The 24,750-nt window shown below is 36.5% G+C and overlaps 1 protein-coding gene across 3 annotated transcripts in view; it reads left to right on the forward strand.

Annotated features, from left to right (window-relative positions):
- Positions 1–24,750, forward strand: part of JMY (junction mediating and regulatory protein, p53 cofactor) — a 71,845-nt gene that overhangs the window by 24,829 nt on the left and 22,266 nt on the right. For all 3 annotated transcript variants that reach the window (XM_036847657.1, XM_036847658.1, XM_036847659.1), the window contains exons 2-6: positions 5,280–5,453; positions 15,750–15,900; positions 19,481–19,650; positions 22,217–22,382; positions 22,868–23,055. In XM_036847657.1, the coding sequence (XP_036703552.1) occupies positions 5,280–5,453; positions 15,750–15,900; positions 19,481–19,650; positions 22,217–22,382; positions 22,868–23,055 (849 nt within the window). The remainder of the gene's footprint in view (positions 1–5,279; positions 5,454–15,749; positions 15,901–19,480; positions 19,651–22,216; positions 22,383–22,867; positions 23,056–24,750) is intronic.

Consider the following 24,750-nt stretch of genomic DNA (forward strand, 5'->3'; position numbering starts at 1 on the left):
CAGACGCGCAGGCTCAGTAATTGTGGCTCACGGGCCTAGTTGCTCCGCGGCATGTGGGATCTTCCCAGACCAGGGCTCGAACCCGTGTCCCCTGCATTGGCAGGCGGATTCTCAACCACTGCGCCACCAGGGAAGCCCCGGTTTAAGTTTATTCTTAGGTATTTTTCTGTTTTGTTGCAGATGGAATCCTGGCTGGTTGTTTTGTATTTAATATGAAAGGGGCTGTTGGTTTCTGTGTGTAAATTATAACACCTTACTGAATTCTATTTCTCTTGTGATTTTTCAGTTTTTTCTAAATTGGGATTCTCAATTGCTAGTTTTTAAATTAATAGAATTCTATCAAAAGAACTGGAATATTTTCATGATCATTTCACTGTTTCTTTATAGTAGTAAAAGGCTAAATTATAATTTTTAAAAAAGGAATAAACACATCAAAATGAAGGGAGTTAATTTGATGATTTTAATGGCCATCGCTTTTATTTTTTGTTTGTTTTCTTACTTTTTGTTTATTCTTATTTATTTATTTATTTAATGTATTTGCCAGGGATGGGGGGGTGGGTTATTGCTTTTAAACATCCAGTTTCATTGAATGGCCCATGTATTAAAGGTAACATCCTGGCCAGGGCTGGAGGTAAGGCCAGGCTGACTTTGTCTCTTTGTACCCATCTTCTTTTTTTTTTTTTTTAAACAGGATTTTCTTTTTCTTTTTGTTTTTTTGTTTTTTGTTTTTTTTGGCCACTTTGGGTCTTTGTTGCTGCATGCGGGCTTTCTCTCTAGTTGCGGTGAGCAGAGGCTACTCTTGGTTGCAGTGCACGGGCTTCTCATTGCAGTGGCTTGTTGCGGAGCATGGGCTCTAGGTGCTCGGGCTTCAGTAGTTGCAGCATGTGGGCTTCAGTAGTTGCAGCACGTGGGCTGCAGTAGTTGTGGCTCACGGGCTCTAGAGCATAGGCTCAGTAGTTGTAGCATATGGGCTTAGTTGCTCCGCGGCATGTGGGATCTTCCTGGACCAGGGATTGAACCCGTGTCCCCTGTGTTGGCAGGCGGAATCTTAACCACTCACCACCAGGGAAAGTCCCTGTACTTGTCTTCTAAAGATGAAGATCATTCCGGGGTTGGCTTCAGTAGTAACTTTTTTCCTTAGATTAGCTAAAAATGCTTTAATAGGGAACTGAACCATAAGAAATGGGAGTTTTGGCTTAATTTTAATGGAGCTAAAATAAAATAATACTTAAATAGTAAGAGAAAGAGTGAGAGGGGAAAATGATTTTAGATCCAGGAAAAAAATGTTACATACCACAATTCTACAGTTCTCAGTTTGAAAATGGACTACATAATTTGTATAATTTACAGAGACTTTTGCCTCATGTTGTAGTTAATGTGGCCATATAAGGTGTTTACTGAAGCTGTGCTTCTGAAACTTTGCTGTGCATACTCATCACTCATTCTGATTCTGGGGGTCTGGAGTGGGCTCTGAGGTTCTATATTTCTAACAAGTAATCAGATGATGCTGATCCCAGACCATGCTTCAAGTAACCAGGTACTAAATGACCATGACTTTAATATGGTTATTTAGATGAGTTTAACTTTGTAAACTAAAAATCAAACAGGTCCCATTGATCAAATGCATCATTCTTTTTTTCTACTTCATCATTCGTTTCACTGCTTATTAGAATGTGCTGCCTTTACAGTCTCAATGTGATGTCCTGCTCACTAGTGTGTACCCCCTACCCCAGAGGGCATGGTGACACTCTGCCACCCCCGTCCCCCCATCCAGGATTCAAATATGTGACGCGTTTATTCATGTGATTTCTCCAGACTGGGTTGCTCTTCTTCACCTGTCTAGCACTTCCCATCCTTCGACACCCAGTTCAAATCCTAGCTTTAGAACATCTTTTTCAGCTGCTTTAGCCCACTATGAACCGTGATTGTCTTCTACAATCAGTATTTTACTTACATGTCTGTTTGTTTCCCTAGTTAGATTGTAGACTTCTTAAAGATAAGGTTTATCTTGGACATTTTGCATTCCCTTCATGACCTCTCCTAATGGATATCTAAAAAACACTTTGGACACAGTGTCTCTGAATCCATAATTTTTGCCTCTAAAAACCTGTTTCTATTCCTGTGTTCTTTGTATCAATGAATACCAAAGACCTAAGGGTAAAGAGAAAATCCACTCTTTCATCAAGTCCTGTTAGTAATTTTATCTCCAAAGCATTTCTTAAATCTTTGCTTTTCTCTTCCTCCAATCTAGGCTTACATGGACTGACCCAGGAGATTATGAACTGATCTATCTGCATCCATTCTGGTGCCCCTTCTCACCACTGTAGTATAACTCAGGTCCATCATGTATGTTAGTGTCTCCAGAATTGTCTTTCATTATGTTCCCTTTCTCTGTTTACTCCAGTTTGTAAACCTTATTTTATGGTATCCAGGGAAATGCCCTTCTGTCTTTCTGACCCAGTCTTCCCTTTACACTTTGCCTAGTTTATCCCTTTTTATCCTTCAGAATAAAAGTCAAGATTCCCTTACTTGGGAAAGTATTTATTCCCTAATGCTTCCCTGGAACCAGAGAGGTTTTTGAAGGAAAAACAAAACAACAACAATCCTTTTATGGCATCTCTTTGCTTTCGGCATAAAGCAAGATTCCACTTGGTCTGGCCTTCTGTCTGCATCTGTAAATTATTTATGTGTTATCTGTTGTTAAAATCTCTGATGTTTGAATTGATTCTCTTTCTTCTAGTGGACCTCTATTAAAAACAAACAACAAACAAAACCAACCTACCGAAAACTACTTGTTAACAAAGCAGAAAGATATTGTTTGATTGGTCTGATCACCTTAAAACAGTAGGGCTTAACAGGGATGAAAATCAGTGTTAATTGGATATTACGGATTTATTTTTAATGATTCTCGGTTTTATTTAAAAAATAAAAAGCATGCATACAGTGAAATATAAAACTATGACTTTAAATAGGTTTGCTATCATTTAAAAGTTATTAGACTGTTTTATCACTTTCAGGTTAATAGAAAAATTGAGTAGAAAAGCATTGTGCTTTTGTGTTATATCTAAAAAGTCATCAAACCCAAGCTTACCTAGATTTTCCCCTGTGTTATTTTCTAAGAGTTTTATAACTTTGCATCTTACATTTAGGTCTGTGATCCATTTTGAGTTAATTTTTGTGGAAAATGTAAGGTCTGTAGATTTCTTTTTCTTTCTTTCGTACGCGAATGTCCGTTTGTTTCGGCACTATTTGTTGCAAAGGCTGATCTCTTCATTGAATTCCCTTTGCTCTTTTGTCAAAAGATTACTTAACTATTTGTGTGTGGGATTACTTTTGGAATCTCTTCCATTGATCTATTCTTTTACCAATACCACACTGTCTTGATTACTGTAGATTTATAGTAACTAGTGAAGTTGAATGGAGGGTGTCAGTCTTTTAACTTTGTTCGTCAATATTGTGTTGGTTATTCTGGATCTTTCGCCTTTCCATATAAACTTGAGAATTCATTTGTTGATATCCACAAAATAACTTGCTGAGACTTTAAATGGCATTGCATTGATCCTATAGATCAACTTTGGAAGAACTGACACCTTGACAATACTGAGTTTTCCAATCCATATGTGGAATACTTCCATTTAATTTGGGTCTTTGAGTTCTTTCATCAGAGTTGTGTAATTTTCCTCATAGATCCTGTACATAATTAGATTTATACCTGTGTATTTCATTTTTTGAATACTTGTATGCAGAACTGTGGATTGGGAGGGAGGGTTGTCTGTAAAGTTATATGCTGATTTTTAACTAGGCAGGAGTTGGCGCCCCTAACCCCATATTACAGTTGTTCAAGGGTCAACTGTAATATGTACAACACAATATGATAACCAAAGCAAGAAGCTGGGAAAGAGGATAGTAGTGGAAACTTTAGGTATGAGAAAGAATAGCAGAATTTTGTGCTTTTGAGGAGATGAGACTGTCACCAAGTAAATGGACACCAAGAATAAGTATATAAAATAGTGTCCTGGGAGTTCCTGGCGGTCCAGTGGTAAGGACTTGGTACTTTCACTGCCGTGGGCCTGGGTTCAATCCCTGGGGACTAAGATCCCGCAAGCCATGCAGCATGGCCAAAAATGAATAAATAAAAATAAAATAGTGTCTTGCCACATGGTTCATTCAAAGGTTCTTTAAATTTCAGCTTAAGCTTCCGTGGATAGCCTTTTCTCTCTAACCTGCTCTGAACTAGGTCATAGTTTTTCAGCATCTCCCCACCTCTTATTCTTTCTCTTGGCACCCATTGTTTCATTGTGTTACTTTTATTCTTTACTTTTTAAAAGGTAATAATTTTCATAGCATTTATCACAGTTTGTAATTTTTTAAAACTTTATTTAGTTTGTTTATTTACTACACAGTAAACTCCATGAAGAAAGGAACCATGTTTTTTTTAAAATTTAATTTATTTTTTTATACAACAGGTTCTTATTAGTTACCTATTTTATACATATTAGCGTATATATGTCAGTCCCAGTCTCCCAGTTCATCCCACCCCCCACCCCCACTTTCCTCCCTTGGTGTCCATACGTTTGTTCTCTGCATCTGTCTCTCTATTTCTGCTTTGCAAACCGAAGAAAGGAACCGTGTTTTTGTATGCCCAGTGCCTAACATGTATTAAGATGCTCAGTCCTAACTTGTTCAGAAATGAATGAATATCTTTATAAACGTACATATACACGTGAGTACCAAGGAATGCAAAGTAAGAAAGTTATAAAAATCTGTTATAGTCAGTCTTAAACTCTTCAATAGAGTTGAGGGGTGTTTTCACCTAGATTTTGAAGGAGGTGATAGGCATGAGTTGAAGTTTTTGAGGGAATGTTCCAAATTTGGAGGAGGAAAAGAGTGGCAAGATTATTTGGGGAAATTAGTAAAATAATGTTGGCAAGTGTTGATAACTACTTTGTAGATTAGCAATGATTATATAAATATGGAGAAAGCTACTAGATGCTGGGAAAAAAATTTTAAGAGTTAAGGGTAGGCAGATAGTATGGAATTCCAGAAAATGCAGAGAACAGGAATAATATGGTGACAGTAGTTAGAAAAGGATGCTTTAGGCAGTGGTCTTGTAGTAAGACACCTAAGGCATGGAGATAAGTGATGAAAGCAGTTAGTGCTCCTCATTCTCTTTAATTCTGCATTTCAGAGTTCCAAGGTCCTGAGGTGATAGGGAATTTGCAAGTTTTATAGGCTGTTACAGTTGGATTTCTTTGTAGTGAAATTTTCTTGTTCCACAGCTCTTGGATAAGCACAAGAATACAGAGAGCATGGTAGAGCTTCTGGACTTGTATCAGATGGAGGATGAAGCCTACAGCGGCCTTGCAGAAGCCACAACTGAACTCTATCAGTATTTACTACAGCCATTCCGAGACATGCGAGAACTTGCCATGCTACGAAGACAGCAGATCAAGGTATTTTTTTTTTAAATCTAAATAGTAACCTGCCTGTTTCATAGTTCTCAGCGTGGCTGGCTATACATTTTAATTATCAGAGGAGCTTTTATAAATGTAGATATCTGATCCATTGTCCCCAGAGATTCTAGTTTGGTAGTTTTGTGATACATAGAGCCTGAACACCTCATTTTAAAAGCATCTGAAAAGGTGACTTTGCTGAGTAGCCAGGGCTGAGAAAAACCTAGGAAATTTGTAAGTACATTGAGATTCCCATTTTCCCCCCTTTCCTGTGCTTTTTTTCCCCTCTCCATCTACTCCTGTCTCCCTTCTAATGTTTTGGGTATTATCTAGTCTTAGACTTCTTTAGCAGGAGTTTTGAGAACATTTGTTTTGGGAAGACCTTGTTTTGCAAGTTACAAGGCATTAATGATACAGCTTTAAAATTCATGACATTTGACTTTTGTGTGTAAAATATATATTACATTTTCTGAGGCAAGTGTTAAGGGTTTGGTTTTATAGCTGACCTCAAATCAATGTTGCTGTGTTTAATTCACATGGAAATATTGCTGAACTAGGATATTAAAAAACTGTGCATTAATGCGTGAATTTGGAACATTATTTACGAAATTTATATCTGGGAAATTGCCACTTATTCTGAAAACTTTATGCTTGGGGGCAAGAATGAGTAGTATAATATTTGAAAAATTATTACAAGGTAAAGCATGTTTGTGTGTCTTTTTCCCTTTACTAATGAGTCAAGATATGGAGCAGCACAGACTGTCACGTAATTGACACACTCTTCTTTATTAATACTTTTGAAAAATATTGGGTTGTTAAGTCAGTTTTATCATAAGCTTGGCATTTTGGGTAAAATGGTAACTAGTAACTAAGAATTTTTAGGCACTACAGTTTCCTCCAATTTTAAAAAATGAACTATAGATATTTGTCCATTGAAAACTTGACTGGAAGGCTAGGGATGAACTGGATGATATACATGGAGGCCCCATCTACTTCTAAACTAGGCTGCAGTGTTTAGCTGAGATAATCTATATACAGCTTAACATTGATTATCAGAATCTATGTGAATTTTTGCTTTCGTATTATATCATGGTTTGTATTGAGTATTAACATTAGCAAATGGATTGAACCTTCTTGTCAGGCTGTATTGTCCACTCGTGTCACTTATTACTCCATTTTTTTCCCCTGGGAAGCAGAGTATAGGTGAGGAGGAACAGACAACATATTTCTTAAACTGTTAACATTTTCAAAGGTAAAAATCGTATTTTACTGCATTGCCCCTCAAATGCCCCATCAACTATGATGATGAGCTAGTAAGAGAACATGAACAAATTTGTGCCAAAAAATTCTACAACTTAGATGAAATGGATACACTTCTTAGAGAAATGCAAATTGTCAAAATAGAGTCAAGAAAAAATAGAAAAAATTTGGTAGCTCTATATTAACAAAGTTGAATTCATAATTTAAAACCTTCTTACAAAGAAAACTCCAGGGCCAGGTAAAGGATCACTGGAGGATTTAAAAGAGGGAACACTTCCCAACTCATTTTTGAGGCCAGCATTATCCAAATCAAATGACATTATAGAAAAAAAGAAAACTACAGATAAACATCCCTCATGAATGTAGATGCAATAATCCTTAACATAATATTGAAAAATAGGATTCAATAATATACTGTGATTAGGGTTTACCTTAGTAAGGCAAGATTGGTTTAACATTTCAAAAACTAATCAATGTAACTCACCATATTATTGATAAAGGAAAAAAAATCAACATGTCTGGGTGCAGAAATGCACTTGATAAAAAGTTCATTGCCCATCCATGGTAAAATCTCAGCAACCTGGGAAGAGAAGGGAACTTCTTTGAGCTGATAAAGGGTATGTATGGAAAGCCTATCTAACATCATACATGATGGTGAATGACTGAATTCTTCCCCCACTAAGATTGGTAACTAGGTAAGATTGTCTGCTCCCACAGCTTTTATTCAGTATTTCTCTGGAGTTTGTCGCCAGTTCAATAAGGCAAGAAAAAAATAAAAGGCATATATAAATTAGAAAAAAAGTAAAGCTTTCTTTATTTGTAGATCATGTGATCACACATGTAAAAAAAAATTAAGAATCTAAAAAAGCTACTGGAAATAATCTGGAAGTTTAGTTACAAGGTCAGTATTAAAGATTCAATTGCATTTTCTATCTTCCAGAAATGAAGTTGAAATCAAAATTTTTTAAATGCCTTTTACATTAGCATCTCTGAACATGAAATGTTTAGGGATAAATTTTATAAAATATATGAAAGGACTATATACTGAAAAATTATAAGACTTTGCTGAGAAAAATTAAAGCATACCTAAATAAATGGGAGATAGACCATGTTAATAGATTGGAAGATAATCTATTAACAGTAATCAATAATGTTTAGATGTCAGTTATCAACTGATCTGTAGATTCAAATTAATATTCCAGTAGGGTGTTTTTTTTTTTTTAAACTAACCAGCCAATTATAAAATAGCTAGAGAAATCCAGACATTGTGGTGATAGTATAGGATAGACGTGTAAATGAATGGAACTAAACAGAATCCAGAAATAAACCTGTGGTTATATAGTCAATTAGTTTTCTGCAAAGGTGACAAGGCAATTCAGTGTGGGGAAAGAATAGTCTCATCAACAAATGGTGCTAGAAGTGTATACCCATATAGAAATAATGAAGTCCAGGCTTCCTTATCTTATACCATACACAAAAATTAATTTGAAATACATCTTAGACCCAAACATAAAGCTCATAGTATAAAACTTTTATAACAAAACTAGGAAGTTTTGACAATCTTTCAGAAGGAAAGGCAAAGGTTTTTTAGATAAGATGCAGAAAACTTCAGCCAAAAACTAAAAAAAAAAAAAAGATAAAATTGGACTTCACTAAAATTAAAATTAAATACTTTTGCTATTTTAAGGATTAAGAAAATGAGGAGGCAGGCCACACACTGAGAGAAAATAACTTGTAGTACATCTGAAAAAGGAACTGTACAACTCAGTAAGACAAAACCCCAAAATTTTCAATATGAGCTAAATATTTTAAAAGACACAAAGAAATGGCTAATAATCACATGTGAAGATGCTCAACATACTCATCTAGGAAATCCAAATTGGTACCACAGTGAGATACTATTACACACCCATTGAAGTGAGTACAGTGAAAAAATTCTGGCCCTCCCAAGGGCTAGTGAGGATGTAGAGTAACTGGAATTTTCATACATTGCTAACAGAATTTTAAAGTGGTACAACCACTTTGGAAAACAGTTCGGCACTTTCTTCAAAAGTTAAACATATATGGTTGATCTTTGAACAACCCTTGGGTGTGGTTCCAGGACCTGGACCCGCCAGTGATACCAAAATTTTCAGATGCTTAAGTCCCAAAGTGGCTTTCCAGATCGTGGTTCCCCATCCGTGGATTCAACCAACAGCAGATCTTGTAGCACTGTAATGTTTATGGGGAAAAAAATCTGCATGTAAGTGGACTCATGCAGTTCAAATCCATATTGTTCAAGGGTCAACTGTACAATACCTTACAACTCAGCTGTTTGTCTCTTAGCTACTCATACAAGAGAAACGAAAACATCTGTTCACAAAAAAGACTTACATACCGGTGTTTGTGCCAACTGTATTCCCGGTAGCCCCAAACTGGGACAACCCAAATTATCATACACAGGGGAATGGATAAACAAAATGTGATATTTCCATATAGTAGAATAATATTCAGCAAAGCAAAGGAATTAACCATTGATAGACACAACAACACAGACACATGTCAAAGTCATGCTAAGTTGAAGCCATATACAGGAGGGTATATACCCTCCTGTATATGTGTGAAGGTATGGATGGCAAAGCAGTACGAGAAGGTATGGATGGCAAAGTAGTACGAGAATATTTTGGAGGTGATGGAAATGTTTTGTATCATGATTGTAGTGGTGGTTTCTTGGGTGTATACAGCAATCAAAACTCATCAAATTTAGCACTTTAGATGGATTCACTTGAACATAGTGTATGTAAATTAAATCCTGATTAAATAGCTTATAAAAAATTGTGCTGAGCAAAAGATGCCAGACAAAGAGTATAAACTGTGCCTCCATTTACATGGAATTCTAGAAGATTGTCCTAAACAGCTGTTGCCTGGGGTGGGGCCGGGGAGATCCACTGAGAGGAAGCAGATGTAACAGAATCCTTTGGGGAGATTGATGTGCTTTAAATCTTGATTATGGTGCCTGTTATCATGGGTATATATATTTGTCAAAATTTACACTTAAAACAGGTACATTTTGTTGTATGTAAATTATAAGTCAGATGATTTTTTAAAAGAAAAATGAGCAGTATGTACAAGTTTATGTAGAGATGCATTATGAGGTGATCACCATTGCCTGAAGATATATGGAAAAAGGGGGATTATCAAGCTTCACCACTGAAGAATAAGAATTCAGTAGGAAGTGAGTACGTATGTCTGTATTGGAGATTGGAATTGAGAATATTCCAGATAGGTATATAAAAACAGGAATGGTATAGTGAACAGGCATAATACTAGGGCTTTTAGTCACAATAAGTTATTCAAACATTACTGAGTCACCAACCCAGCACCATGAGTGGAGGCCAGTAAGTGGCATGGCTGGGATTGAAACACATGTTTGACTGCAAAGCCTGCTCTTTTAGTTATACCACAGGGTGTGAATTGTTTGATATGCCTCAGTCTAAGGATTTGTAGGAGAGGAATGATGGTCAGGGGCTAGAATGCTATCTCATCCTATGGAATTTGACTTTTATTCTTTAGCCTCTTTAAAATACACACCCCTTTCGGAAGCTCCCAGACTCTAATACACTGGTTCTTAAAATGTGACCCCCAGACGAGGAGCATCAGTATCACCTAGAACCTTGTTAGAAATACATATTCTTAGGCCTCACCTCAGATCTCCTTTGCTGAAACTCTAGGGAGAAGCTCAGCAATCTTTGTTTTAACAAGTCTTCCCGGTAATTCTGATATGAAGTTTGAGAACCACGTGTCTAATAAAATTTGAAACAGCTAAGGGATGGAGCACACTAAATTCAAAGTTACATTCTCTCTGGGCCCCAGTTTTTTCATCCATAAAATGAGATTTAAACTAGATGATCCTTGGGGAATTCCCTGGTGGTCCAGTGGTTAGGACTTTCACTGCCGGAGCCCAGGTTCAATCCCTAGTCGGGGAACTAAGATCCTGCAGGCTGCGTGGCATGACCAAAAAAAAAAGCTTAAATAAATAAATAAAAATAAATAAACTAGATGATCCTCTCTAGATTTTTAGGCCCAGTGTCTTAATGAGTCAGGGTTAGTTAGCGAGTTGACCTACTGGTAGTCTTCCTGGATTAACTATAAGCACTTCAGACACATTGTCCAACTTATTTCTAATGACTTGCTGAAAGTACATAAGCTAGAAACTAGAAGACACCCTCAGCTTTTCCCTCCCCTTTGTAGCCAGTCATGTCATTTTGCAATTCAGCTGTCTTCTAGTTGAAACTTGAATGTACTCTTCTTCCTCCACCCTTCCCCAGGACCAAGCAAATCTATAGGTGTCTTTGTGTGAAATAGAAAAAGTCACCCACCTCCACCCTTATTCCAGCAGACAAATGGGCATATGCAGCAGTACGCATGGCTTGGCAAACCCCCCTGGTTTTGTGCAGGGTGCAATTTTTACACCATTGGACCACTATATACTTTACCACGCACACTATGAAATATATAGTGCTACCACTGTACATTAAGGTACTTATCTCTTACCTCAACTATTTTTTCCTTTGGTTTCCTTGTCTTTAGATGTCTCTTACCTTCAAAAAATGCCTCATTTCACACTCTTTCCTGGAAATAGTACACTTAATATTTGCTTTGAATGTAAAAATGCATGAAATAGATGATGCCAAGTCTAATCATGTCATTCTCTTAATCAAGAGTCACCTTCTGATGACTCCTGGGCCTGGAAAATTCACATTAAGGTCTCTACTACATCAGTATATTGACAAGTTTATCTTGACATTTGTTTCACCTAAGAATTGGAATTTTTTTAAAATTACAATCTCAGCAATAGACAGAAGTAACACTTCAGCTTCTCATATAAAACCCAGTATCCAAGCTAGTGATGTACTTTATAATAAGTATTTCCTTGCCAAGAAATTTGTGTTTATAAACTAGTCTCACTATCCTAGCTACCTAAACTGACACATTTTTTTCCATCTTAAAAACAGACACTGTTTTCTTTCTAGCCCTAAAATTGAAAACAGAGGTGTCATTGTTTTTAGCACATGATCCAGCTGACCAGTGCTGTACATCTTCAAATTTGCCAAGTTAGGAAGAGAACTCAGTATCCTAGCTTAATGTCTTAGGTACAGTAAACTGTAATCATGTTTTTAAACAGTTGGCTGCAGCATTAGCTACTGAGTTTCAGAAGTCAGTTAAAAAACCAGCATTTAAGCATAGCATGTTTGTTTTCTGTATATTTGAATATACATGTACAATGAAGGTAAAAATAATCCAACAACAAAGAGCAAGTTATCGCCAAATAATTACCACCAGATTTTTTATATTATTTTTTCTCTTCAAAAAGCCATAATGCAAGGTTTCTCATTTCTGTACAGTGTTTAACTATGAAAGTGAAAAGGGTTTCTATCTTCATGATCTGAGTTAAGATTTTTGAATTTTGAGCACTGCCTGTTCTGGTTATTACATTTCTATTCCATAGTTGTGTCTGTTGGTCTGACCAGAAGATCAAATCAGTTATTTCAACAGAGGGAATTTTAAGAACCAGGTATAAAGTTGTTAACAAGGTAGATAAGAAGGCAACTCTAAGATATCAGAGTTAATTGCAAAAGCAGCCGCCACTCCTAGGATCGGGGGTTACAAAGGGAAGAGGTGGTAATTATTAAAGGATAGGACCTGTGGAGCTGACCTCTGAGAAAGAAGACATTGCTCTTCTAGTGCTGGTGTGTCTGATCTCAATGGAGAGAACCAGATCTCTGGGGATAGGGCAGTGGTGGACAGGTGCTGGTTTGTCTTGGGCACACAAATGAGGTCAGTTCTGCGAAGGTTAAAAAACTGCAAACTCGATTCTGTTAACTCCTTTAAGAAGGTACTGCAGATGCTGGGATGAAGAAGCGAGTCTGGGATGACGATCACAGGAACAGCAAACAGGAAAGTCAAGTGATACAGATAGGAAGAAGCAAATCTTCTCTTCCCTTCAACTCTGAAATCTCCTCCAACCCTTTCTGTTGGCAAAGGCTAAATGTGGTTTTCAGAGCCTGAACCCTAGCATCACAAGGCAGAAGGTTGAACTTGGGAGTTGATAGAATCTGAATACATTTTGACTTTCAAAGTCAGGGAAAAAACTTAGCTAACCTAGCTTATGGTCTTAGGTATAATAAACATACGAAGTTTAATTATGTCATTGAAAAGGACTTCCATCATAACGTGCCGAGTGAGAATTTAAATTTTTGCTACAATTTATTAAATTTATCATAATATCAATTTATTAAATTTCTTTTTCATACTTGTGAACACTAATCTTTTGCTTTTTAACTTGTTTTAAAAATCAGAGGCAATCACAACAAATGAAAGCACAAAACCTTGATGGTTTTATTACAGAAAACAAGTTTTCTAAAACCTTAAATGTAAACTGAAGTCTAAATATGCCACTTATTATTGCTGAGAATCCCTCAGTGGTTTCCAGTTACCTGTCATATGCAGTACAAACTCCTCAGCCTCCTCATAGTGATCATAACCTACTTTTCTAGTCTTATCTCCCACTACCTTCATCTGTTTTACCTAAACTCCAGCTAGGCTGGACTGCTCTCTGTCCTTTACCATGCATTGAACTTACTTGCCTCAAGGCTTTTGTTCAGGTTAATTCTTACCTACAGCATCCCTTTTGGGTGGTTCTCTTTTCCCATATGCTCCCCATGTAACTGTCAAAATCCTACCCCTCCTTCAAAGCCCTCTGCAATTAATGGGCCTCAATAAAGTTTGTCCTGATCTAAACAGCTAAATGTGTTCAAAGATTATGGTATCATAAAATACTTCCGGAAAAGGTTTTAATCAATTTATAGTTCCACCAGCAGTATATTATGTGTGCCTATTTCACCGTGACTTCACTAACCTTGGTTAGTATTGTTTTTAATATTTGCTTAATGAGTCTTCCTACGATAAATGGTTTGTCACCCTACCATCTAAAAACAGCTGTCTTGTGTCTTCTCTCCTCCCGTCTCCTCTACCAATTTATTTTTAACTGGATTCTTTCTTTCTCTTTTAAATTTTTATATTATTTTGGATTATAGTTGATTTACAGTGTTCTGTTACTTTCAGATGTACAGCAAAGTGATTCAGTTATACATATACATAATTCTTTTTCAGATTCTTTTCATAACTGGGTTCTTTCTTCACAGGGGAAGACATAGGTTCTCCCTCTCAACCTGCTCTGTGATCTCCCATTAAAATAAAGCAGAGTGCCTACCCTTAAGCCTTATCCTCTTCTCCACCCTTTTCCCCTCTATTCACTCACACAGATTTCTCAAAAGAGTATTATACATGTGTCTACATTTCTCTCCTCATTAAAAACATGTATGGAGGTGAATTTTTATTCACTCATTCAGGAAATATTGTAGGTTACCTAGTTCATGCCTGACAGTGTGCTAGTGAAAAGCAAGCAAGCAGAGATAAAAACCACTTGTGCATTCTCTGCCCTCATGGAACATTCAGAGCAGAAAGCAGGTGATATAAAATAATATGAAGTATGATTGTGATAAGACTTAAGAATGAAGGCTATTTGTTAGATTGAAGAGCTTATACTGCCTATAACGGTGAGTCAGGGACGACATCCATGAACCAGTAATTGAACTGAGGTCTGAAGATATGGTGGGAATTAATAGGCAAAAGGAATTTGCCTGTACTGCAGAACTGTTGTCGCCAAGTTCATGCTGTTAGGTCCATGGGTACTTGTTGTGTATCTACTTGACCCCTAAGCAGTGTTTGATAGTGTTGATTTCTCCTCCATTGAATCTTGCTACTTATATGATTACAGTTCCTTACATGAACTCATTCACTCTCGTTGCTTTAAATGTCTTCTAGTGTGTCAGGGGTACCCAAGCTTATATCTCTGGGTATGACTTGCGAAGTTAAACTTAGCATGCAAAATGAAATCCTTGGCAATTCCATGTACATATTTTTTCCCAGTAACCCTAGGATCATTCTTGACCTCTTCCTCTACCTTGCCACTGTCCCCTTAACATTGCTAATTAATTGTTCTGTGTGTGCTGAGCACTACAGTGAGTGCTCATATGTTTTTCCCTCTTTCTGGAAGACTTCATTTGCTTAAGGAGCAGTATATTGTTGCTTCAAGACTAAATCAACTGTTTTAGACTGTTCCTTTGATTTCTATTTATTGTACTGTTTAGAGACTATGACCTGCATTATTTCTACTTTTGAAATTCATTATAATTTTTTAGTGGTGTATGATAAATTACTTGATCAGTTTTTTTTTTAAGTGTGCCAGGGGTGGGTTAACATTTTTCTCTATAATATTTTTTCCCCATCATCCTAATATGGTGTTATTGTTTAAGTTTTAAGTCTCTTACTCAGTATGTGGTAAAGCAGTACAGAGGGTCTATTGCTGTTCTTCCTGGACTGTACCTTTCTTCCATATTAACATACTGGTTTAGCACTTTTCTATACTTTAATATTGATATTGTTACTTCTGTGACATTCACTTGGCACACCTCTGTCCATCATTTGATTTTCAACTTTCCTTTGTCCTTTTGTTTTAGTTGTGACTCTTATAAATAATACATAGCCAGTTTTTCTGTTACTTATATCCAGAGTCCTTCAGTAGGCAGATAGGCTGATTTTTATATGTTGTCAATCTTATTTTATTTATTTATGTCAATGATTAAATAAGCATTTTATTGGCACAAATAATTCTTAACCTGAGAATATAATTATAAAGGAGGAAATAAATTTCTCATCCCAGCACTTGAAAATAATCAGTCTTAAACATTTTGTTATATGTCCTTTATTTATATATAGAAGAGGGAAGGATGAAGAAGAAGATAGAGGAGGAAGGGGGAACAAATTTCTTGTTAATTTAATTGTTTTGTAAACTGATAGCTTCTACTGCAGAGCAGGGAAAAACAAGTATTCTTTCTTCTAGTACCAAGCACAATGCCTGATATATAAACGTTCAGTAAATGTTAAAAGAGAGAAAGAAATGATCTTTTCCATTTTTCTTTTTTCTCTCTATAGATTTCTATAGAGAATGATTACCTGGGTCCCCGAAGAATTGAAAGTCTACAAAAAGAAGATGCTGATTGGCAGCGGAAAGCTCATATGGCTGTGCTGTCCATTCAAGATCTTACTGTCAAATATTTTGAAATAACAGCTAAAGCTCAAAAAGGTGAGTTTCCCAGTAGAATTATTTTTGTTAGGTATTTTCAAAATGGATGGAGGTATTTTCAAAAATGAGTGGTTTAAGTATTTTATGTTCGAAATAGTTATATAGAAAAGAATTAAAGACCACTCATAATCCTAGCAGTTAAAGAAGACCACTATTAACAAGTTAAGGTATATCCTTTCAGTCTTTTCTAGGCATATGTGTTTACATATAGCCCACCTTTAAAAAAATTAAAAGTGATGGCTATTAGTATAGCATAATTCAATTCCGACAATAATTGTTCACAGTTACAGACGTCATAGCTTAAAGGCCCAGTCACCAACAAGACTCCCTGCCCTTCAGACACTACTTGCAAATTTGGGGTGTCCTTAGGCCATCTGTACGTCTAACCAACTGGCTACAAATTTGGGGTTCCTATACCCCTTTTAGGTTCAAAAATTCACTACAGTGACTTGCAGAACTCAGGAAAACACACACTTACCATTACAATTTATAAAGGATACAAATCAAGCCAAATGAAGAGATACATCTGGCAAGGTCTGTCTGGCAAGGTCCATTCCTTCCAACTCCCTTCCATAGGAGGCCACAGAAATCGTTCCACCACTGCCTGAGAAGCAGTTTAAATTATTCATTATTTTAATAATCTCTCTGTATACCTGGCATTAAAGTAGTTATTCAGGTTATTCTTTCAGCAAATCCACGTTTCCTTAAAAGTTTCACTCGAAGCAATTGTGCTGAATGAGAATACTTTCCTTTATTCCTCAGCCTCATTTGGCATTGTCATTTTAAAAAAAAACAAAAAAACCAGTTTAATAGATGAAAAGTAGTACCATGTTTTTAAAATTTGCATTTCTTTGGTTATTACTGAGTGTTCATCTTTTTTGTTTTCATGTAATAATTGGTATTTGCATATCCTTCCTTTTTTCCCAGTTACTGTCTTCTGCCTATTTTTCTATTGGGCTGTTTTCCCCCTATTGATCTATATAAGATCTCCTTGTATTATCTATATATTAGAAGAGGAGTAAAATAGGCCTTTATTTCCTTCCTTATGCAAAGCCAGGTGTAGCCGAATTTTACTGCTTAGTTTTTAAAAACATCTTAAATGGGCCCTTTTCTGACAGGTATATGTATGTTAGAACATTAAGGTTTTTAAAACAAATTTAACTTGATTCCTTGTAAACACCAGGACTGTTGCCTTCAGAGCTTTTTTACATATAATGATCACCATAGGGTGTTATTACATGGTTGTTATCCTGTTAATGTTATCAGTCATCTTAGCAAGAATCTTTATTCTTGCCAGCAGAGGGAGAGAAGAATCTGTTTTCAAGGTGTTCCAATATTGTTCTAGGGGTATTCCGAGCATTCTGTATTCATAATTTTCTACATTATCTTCATATTCCTGAGCTGTTGGAAAATAACTCCCGGTGAAGTGAGCAGTAATTAGGCAGAAGAATACATTCTATCTAAAGATGTTGGAAGACAAAGTATTGACTAGCTCTTGTGGTAGGTAACAACCTGAGACTGAATTAGGGCAGGGAACTGCTCCACAGACACGGTCCTTAAGTGGGAAGCAAGAGATAAGGCTCCAGACTAGTTTTGATTATGCAGAATGTTTGACTGTATGCTGTGATTACAAGTTCAGGTAAAAATGATAGAAGCAGCAGACTAGGTATTTAAGCAACTTGGGTACTAATATAACTCTCCTTTTATAGGTGTGTAACCTTGGTCTTAAGTCACCAAGTTTCACATATCTATGTTGAAGGTGTTGATAATGCATACCATGCCTATTCTATAGGATTGCTGGGCAGATAAATAGAACACTTGGAAAAAGCACTTTGAAATGAACACAACATCATATAAATATGAGTGATTGTGGTTGCGTGTGCATGAGGGAGAGAAGAAACAAAACAGACCATGTATTTGATTAATATTGCCATGTGAAGTGAGAGAAACATTTGAATATCTATTATTCTCTCATTTAATTTCCACAAGTCTTCCGAGGAGGTGCTGTATTTCCTTATGTTTATCATTCAAGGGAATTTAGCCCAAGAACAGTTAAGTTTCTTCTGAAAGTTACATGTTGATGGGTAGAAGTGGGAATTTAACTCCAAGCTGTCTAACTCCAAACCCCCTGCTGTTATTTTTTCCCCTGCAGTGCACTACTGTATTGATCTTATGGTTGCATAAATATTATCATACATTTTTAAAAGAGATTTAAAATGGCAGAATCATTTGATATGTAAGCAACAGAATTAGTTATTATTTGTTAGAAACCCTAAAATAAAGGATCAGATCAATATTCAAATATGTTAGCATTTAAAGGCCAACGAAAAACCAGAGAAACCAAAAGAACTATATTGAGAGGAGATTCTGAGTAAGTAGGTTGCTCATTTTTCATAAGAACTCAACAGATGTTTAAGACTAAATCAAGAAATGGTAACGTTCTTGAATGGAGGTAACTACCCAGGAGCAGGTTCCAAGTTGGTTGCATTTAGGCATTGGGACTAAGGGTGGGGGGAGAGCTGAGCATGAGAAACTGCTCTTTTCCACTACCAGCATCTCTGTACAGTTTTAATTTTCAAGTATGTACTCGTATTATTGTAAAAAAATTAAAATCCTGAGACAAATGTTACTGAGATACTTCTTGCAAAGAGGGTTATGATATAGTAGCATTACAAAAGTATTAATCACTTACCTCTGAACGTAGTAAAGAAACTACTAGAGAATGTACACTGATCTAAAGACTACATTAGGTACTGCATGATCAGATTGCCTGACTCTTTTATGATAGTTAAAGCATGTCTGACCTATTAGGCATAAGGGTCATAAGGATGGCTGGGTTCATTTGTATAAGGACCCAAGATGAGCCAGCACCATGCTATTATCAGTGATAAACTTCTTTAACTGGAAGATACTAGGTGTTTGATTGTCAAGAAATGTTTCTTGAATGAGGCCTCTATTGTGGCAAACTAAAGAGTTCTTCCTTTTTTTGTGTGGTGGCAAGGAGAAGTTGGGTGTCTTCCTTGTGGCTTAGTTAGTTAAGCCCAGCACTAACTCATTCTGCTCCAGCACTAACCTTAGCAGAATCAGCTCCATGCTAATGTCTAGGATTTATTTCATCCTATGTCATATCGTTAAAATACTTTTGGAGAACTCAAAAGTACATGAATTTAAATAATTTTTAAATACCGTTTAATAGTTATGGTTCTGATTTCAACTAATATACCTAGGAAAAAGTATAAACCGTCACAGAATAAAGTTTTATAGAAACTTAGAAATTTAATAACACTGGACAATGTGAAAAGAGTATTTTTTTAAGTAAGTTTTAAAATTAACCTGAAGACTCATCTTCAGAAAGTTATTTCTGAGAATGATTATTTAAAATTCTTATTGGAGACATTAGAGAGAATCTAAGATACTGTTGAATTATATTTTAGAGCTGTTATAGGTAATTTATCATGAGGGTAGGATTTGTGTGTTTATCTTTGAGTGTGTGATCAGTGGAATCTAAGACTTTCAATTCTTTAGTGTCAAGTTGTTTCATGTCTTAATGTCTCAATGTCTTTTTAAAAATTATCAATAGCTGTGTACGATCGAATGCGAGCAGATCAGAAGAAATTTGGTAAAGCATCATGGGCAGCAGCCGCTGAACGTATGGAAAAACTCCAGTATGCAGTTTCTAAGGAGACTCTGCAGATGATGAGAGCTAAAGAGATCTGTTTGGAACAGAGGAAACATGCACTAAAAGAAGAGGTAACAAAAGCCATGAGAAAAATATATTTAAAAATTTTTTTAAATAAGATGTGCTATTTGACTTTTTTTTTGGTATAAGACTTAAATTTTTCTGACTCTACAGGCAGTTGTTAATTTTGCACTATCTCCATGAGATGATGATAACTTTCACCATGGGGCCTCTGATAGAAGAGTTAGAGTTATGGCATTTTCACAGCATGCCAGCATGACTGTAGGCAGCAACTGTTAAAAGAAAAAGGAGCACTCGTTTCCTATCTCCCCTTCGGTCCTCCCCACACCTAGGCAACTATTTTCTGTCTCTATAGATTTACTATTCTGGACATTTCATATAAATGGAATCATAAAAGATGCGATTTTTTTAATGCTTTTTCCCCCTCGTAGTGTAATGTTTTCAAGGTGCATCCATATTGTAGCATGCATCACTACTTAATTTACTTTTTTTGGCCAAATGATACACACCACATTTTATGCATTCATCAGTTGATGAACTTTTGGGTTCTTTCTACTTTTGGAGCTTTACGAATAAAGCTGCTATGAACATCCATGTGCAAGGTTTTCATTTATCTTGGCGTGAAATGCTATTTAACCTATTGAGGAACTGTCAGACTGTTTTCCAAAGCAGCTGTACCATTTACATTCCCACCAGCAGTGTACAAAGGATAGAATTTCTCCACATCTTTCTTTACATTATCACTAAACACTGTCTTTTTTATTATAGGCACCGTGGTATCTCGTGGCTTTGATTTGCCTTTCTCTGATGGCATTTATGTCCAGTATCTTTCCATGTGCTTATTGGCCACTTATATATCTTCTTTGCAGAAGTGTGTCTATTCAGGTCATTTGCCCATTAAAAATTGTTTTGTGGGGGAGCTGTGCTGCTAGGCTTGCGGGATCCACTGGACTGCCAGGGAACTCCCTAAAATTGGGTTTTTTAAATCACTGAATTGAAAGAGTTCTTTACATCTTCCAGATACAAGTCTTATCAAATATATGATTTGCAAATATTTGCTCCCATTCTATGGCTTGACCATATTGGCTTCTAAATACATTGAGTATGTATTTGTGAAAGTTGTATATTCTCTAGAGAAGAACAAAATGTCATCACTGCTTTTATTAATACAGCTTTATGTAAAATATATTGTTCTACGAATGTGCATATGCATGTCTAACTCTTGTTTAGAAAATAGTGTATGAGGTAATCTATAATATTTTAAGGGTACGATCCAGAAAGATCTTTTTGTTAATGGATTTTAAATTACGGATTTAGATTTGTTAATGGATTTATTTTTCCCTTATATTTTCTGATTTGCTACTATTGTTAAAGGAAAAATTAGAACTTGTTCTGAACTTTTCCACACTATTCAGAATCTCTTCACAGATTTCAGCTCCATCTCTCCTTCACCTGAGGCATTTGCACTCTAATCTTCTTTTCTAGTTAGCTTTCTCCTTTATGTTACTAGGTATCTGGAATTTTCTTAAGGTCTTGAACTTTAAAACTTGAAATGCTAGCATTTTATTGACTGAAATAGAGTGCCACTGTCTTCATCAGATTGACTAGCTTTATTCTAACCAGGATGAATTGTAATGACAACATAGGGTGCCTAAAAGAGCTGCTGAGGTAAGATTTATAACTATGTGCTATTGCAAGAACATTTCTTACTGGAACTGGTCTCCTATGGTAGAGGAAGGATGAGGCTGAAATGGGCCAGGGAGTCTGGCATGTTTATCTGTGGGGTCGTTTTCCCTGGGGTTATCCTTAATAGTCTGTTTTTGAATGTTCTCGATTGTGTTTGAATTCTTCAAAGGATTTGGTAAAGCTGTCAGTTAGTCATTCTTTCCAGGTTTATGCCTGTTGAGTGATACAATATATGCATTGTGCTTTTTATATATATCTGTGATGATGACTGCACTAGTTTTATTAGCATTAATTTAACATGACCACATGACTCATGAGAAACAGACCAAATGGGATTTATTAAGCCCAGCCGAAACAAATCCCTTGCTTTATAGTACAGTACTACTCTGTGGTTTAAATTATGGGGAGACTTTTGTTCTTTAAAAAAAATGTTGATATGTCACATCTCCTTAGGTTATTTTAAAAACAAAAACGTCTTCCTGATGTGGCAGTGGTATTTGCCATGGTATAATGCTAAACATCAGACAATTTGTAAAGTAACGCTGAAACATTAAATATCACCCAGGCAAGCAAAATTCTATTTGACTTAAAAAATTTTTAACCACACTTAGGAGTAAGTACTATTCCTTTTTAACCGAGTCTTGATTATCGTCATTCTCACCTCTTTTAAGTCACAGACTCTTGTCCCTTTATGAATTTGAAAGCTAGGAACGCTACTCAGAGAAAAATATGCATGTACACACAGCTTTATACACAAATTTAGTAGGTTCTTAAATTATCTGTACATGAGCCTCTGATCCCACATTGTCTGCTGGTGTTCAGTTGCTTCATGGATTTATCCTGTCTGATTAGTTAGTATTCATTTCTAATCATAACTTAATTTCTTGTTCTCTCAAACTAGATATGTTCTTATTTTTATTTTCAATGCAGATGCAGAGTTTGCAGGGCGGTACAGAAGCCATCGCTCAGTTGGATCAATTAGAAGCTGATTATTATGATCTGCAACTTCAGTTGTATGAAGTGCAGTTTGAAATCTTAAAGTGTGAAGAGCTACTGTTGACAGCACAACTGGAAAGCATCAAAAGACTTATATCGGGTATGATGTGTGTCTAATACATAAGTCCACAAAAATACATTTGAATGAATGATGGAATTTCCCCATGTATTTGTTTGCATACATAGGGAAAATGTACATGGACACCAGTTTTATTTCTTCTGTTGAGGCTAAGAAAACTTAATGTAAAGTCAAACAAGTGATTTAGTAGATGTAGCAGTGCAACTATGTTATTCCTTCCTACTTACTTTGTAAGTAACTTGCTTTGTTGCTTCAGCCAGAATCTGTATTCTCAAATTTTTAATTTGGGAGACAAGGTTCTTGGCATTTTACATTGAGCACTTAACTATGTGCCAGACACTGGCACACACATTCCCCCTAAGAGGTATATTTCCTAATCACTATTTTACAAAGGGGTGATGGCTTTGCCTGAGGTTATAGAATCAGTGAGTGGATCAGAGCCCTGTTCTGTCTGGCTCCGTAGGCCATGCTCTTAACCACTACCCCTTGTTGCTGTTTTGTAACAGAAAAGAGAGATGAAGTGGTATACTATGACACTTATGAAAGCATGGAGGCCATGCTGGAGAAGGAAGAGATGGCAGCGTCTGTGCATTTACAGAGAGAAGAGCTACAGAAACTTCAGCAGAAAGCACGGCAGCTGGAGGCAAGACGTGGACGGGTTTCAGCCAAGAAAGCATACCTCAGAAATAAAAAGGTATAATAGGTTACATATTTATTGAATATAACCTTAATTTTACATCTTGCTTTTATTCATTACTTAATCTTTGACCCATATCCAATAATTCTAACCCAATTTGTCACTAATGCACATACCTTTTAAAACTGAGTACGAGTTGTATCTTCTCAATACTTGGACCATTATATTGACATTATATGGTTGTCTGAGCATTACTCTCTTAAACACATTGGAACAGCCAGTGGTGATATGCTGTTTGCCTCAGCCACCCAAAGGTGACTCTGATCATGACTACAGGATTCCATGTAATGCAATTCCTGGCTCCTTTTTATTTTAAGGAGGCCAGGGATGCTCTACAATTAAGTTGACTGGTTCTGACCTCAGTCTTCAAGGAAATTTTTATTTATATATAAAAGTGTGTACCAATTTAATCTATCTTCTTCACTCTTCATTCTTATATTAAACTAAATCTGAGGTAGGGAAACTCAGCCCTGTAGATTCTGCCCATTTACACCGCAGCCTCTGATCTGCTGTGACCTATCACAGCACACAGCCAAGGGTCTCTGAATGGTCTTACCCCCTGTCCTCCCCTTTCCCTGCCCCCAGACTCCCAAATCCAACGGCTTAGGTGACAGAACTGCAGAGGGAAGGAGGAATGACAAAAGAAGGGCTGGAAAGAGAGGAACTTAGAAACACTGTTCTGAGAAGAAAGATCAGTCATACTTTACCAAAGATCAGAATGGCTCTCTTTGTAACAGCAGCCTACATTCCTTGTTGTCCGCATGTCAGCATCCCCAGGGTCACAGGCTCCGTGGTTAATCTGGCACCCACACTAGAATTTCATACCCAGGGGTAGTTCTCTGGCTATAAGTAAATCATGCCCTGCTTCTCCTCTTGAAAGAACAAAGATGGTCTCTGGCTGTGCCATGAGGACTTGAGGTCTATGCTTTGTGATTAAACTTTTCAAGAAGAATAATAGAAATAACATCGTTCTTTATGTATATTATCTTCTTTTATTCTCCCAGTAGCCAAAAAGCATTCTGATACTTGATTTGGTGGCAAGCCCAGACCTGAACATTTCTTTGTCCTACTTACTTTGACTATTCATCTGTTTCGCTGCAAAAACATCAGTAATACTTATTATGGGGTGTTGCGTCAGATCCTGCTGGAGTTACTGGGCAATAGATGGTGTATGCAACATATCACCTTTCTAAAATTAAAAAAAAAATTAATTTTGAAACACATCTGAGTTTTGTTCTTGATAAGGAATTGTAGACTTGTATCCTCATCTTATAACCAAGGGAACTAAGGCTTCCAGTCGTTAAATAAATTACCTAAGGAAAAGCAGCTAGTGTGGGTCAAAGTAGGATACTATCCTAGGTCTGTGTGACTTGGAAGCCTGAGCCATTATATCACTACATCATGCCACTTTTCCCCCTTGGAGACTGCCTTGGACAGGTTCAATCCATGATCAATACTTGTTAGGCAGTAGAGTCAATGCAGTGTGGGTAAAGATAGGAAGGAGATAGAAGAGCTGCTTTAAAATACAGCTTCCTGGCCTGAAAGGTTATTCATGTATGACTTAACGAGGTTATAAGACTAATCTTTTGGTATAGCTTTGAGAGTGTTAGAAACTAATGTTTATCTGGAGGACTTCTCCGGAAGGACCCAGAGAAAATGAAGACTTAGCATGGTGCCAGTAGGAAGTTGCCA

This window comes from Balaenoptera musculus, chromosome 3 (assembly GCF_009873245.2).
Source record: "Balaenoptera musculus isolate JJ_BM4_2016_0621 chromosome 3, mBalMus1.pri.v3, whole genome shotgun sequence".
NCBI classification, from domain to species: Eukaryota; Metazoa; Chordata; class Mammalia; order Artiodactyla; family Balaenopteridae; genus Balaenoptera; species Balaenoptera musculus.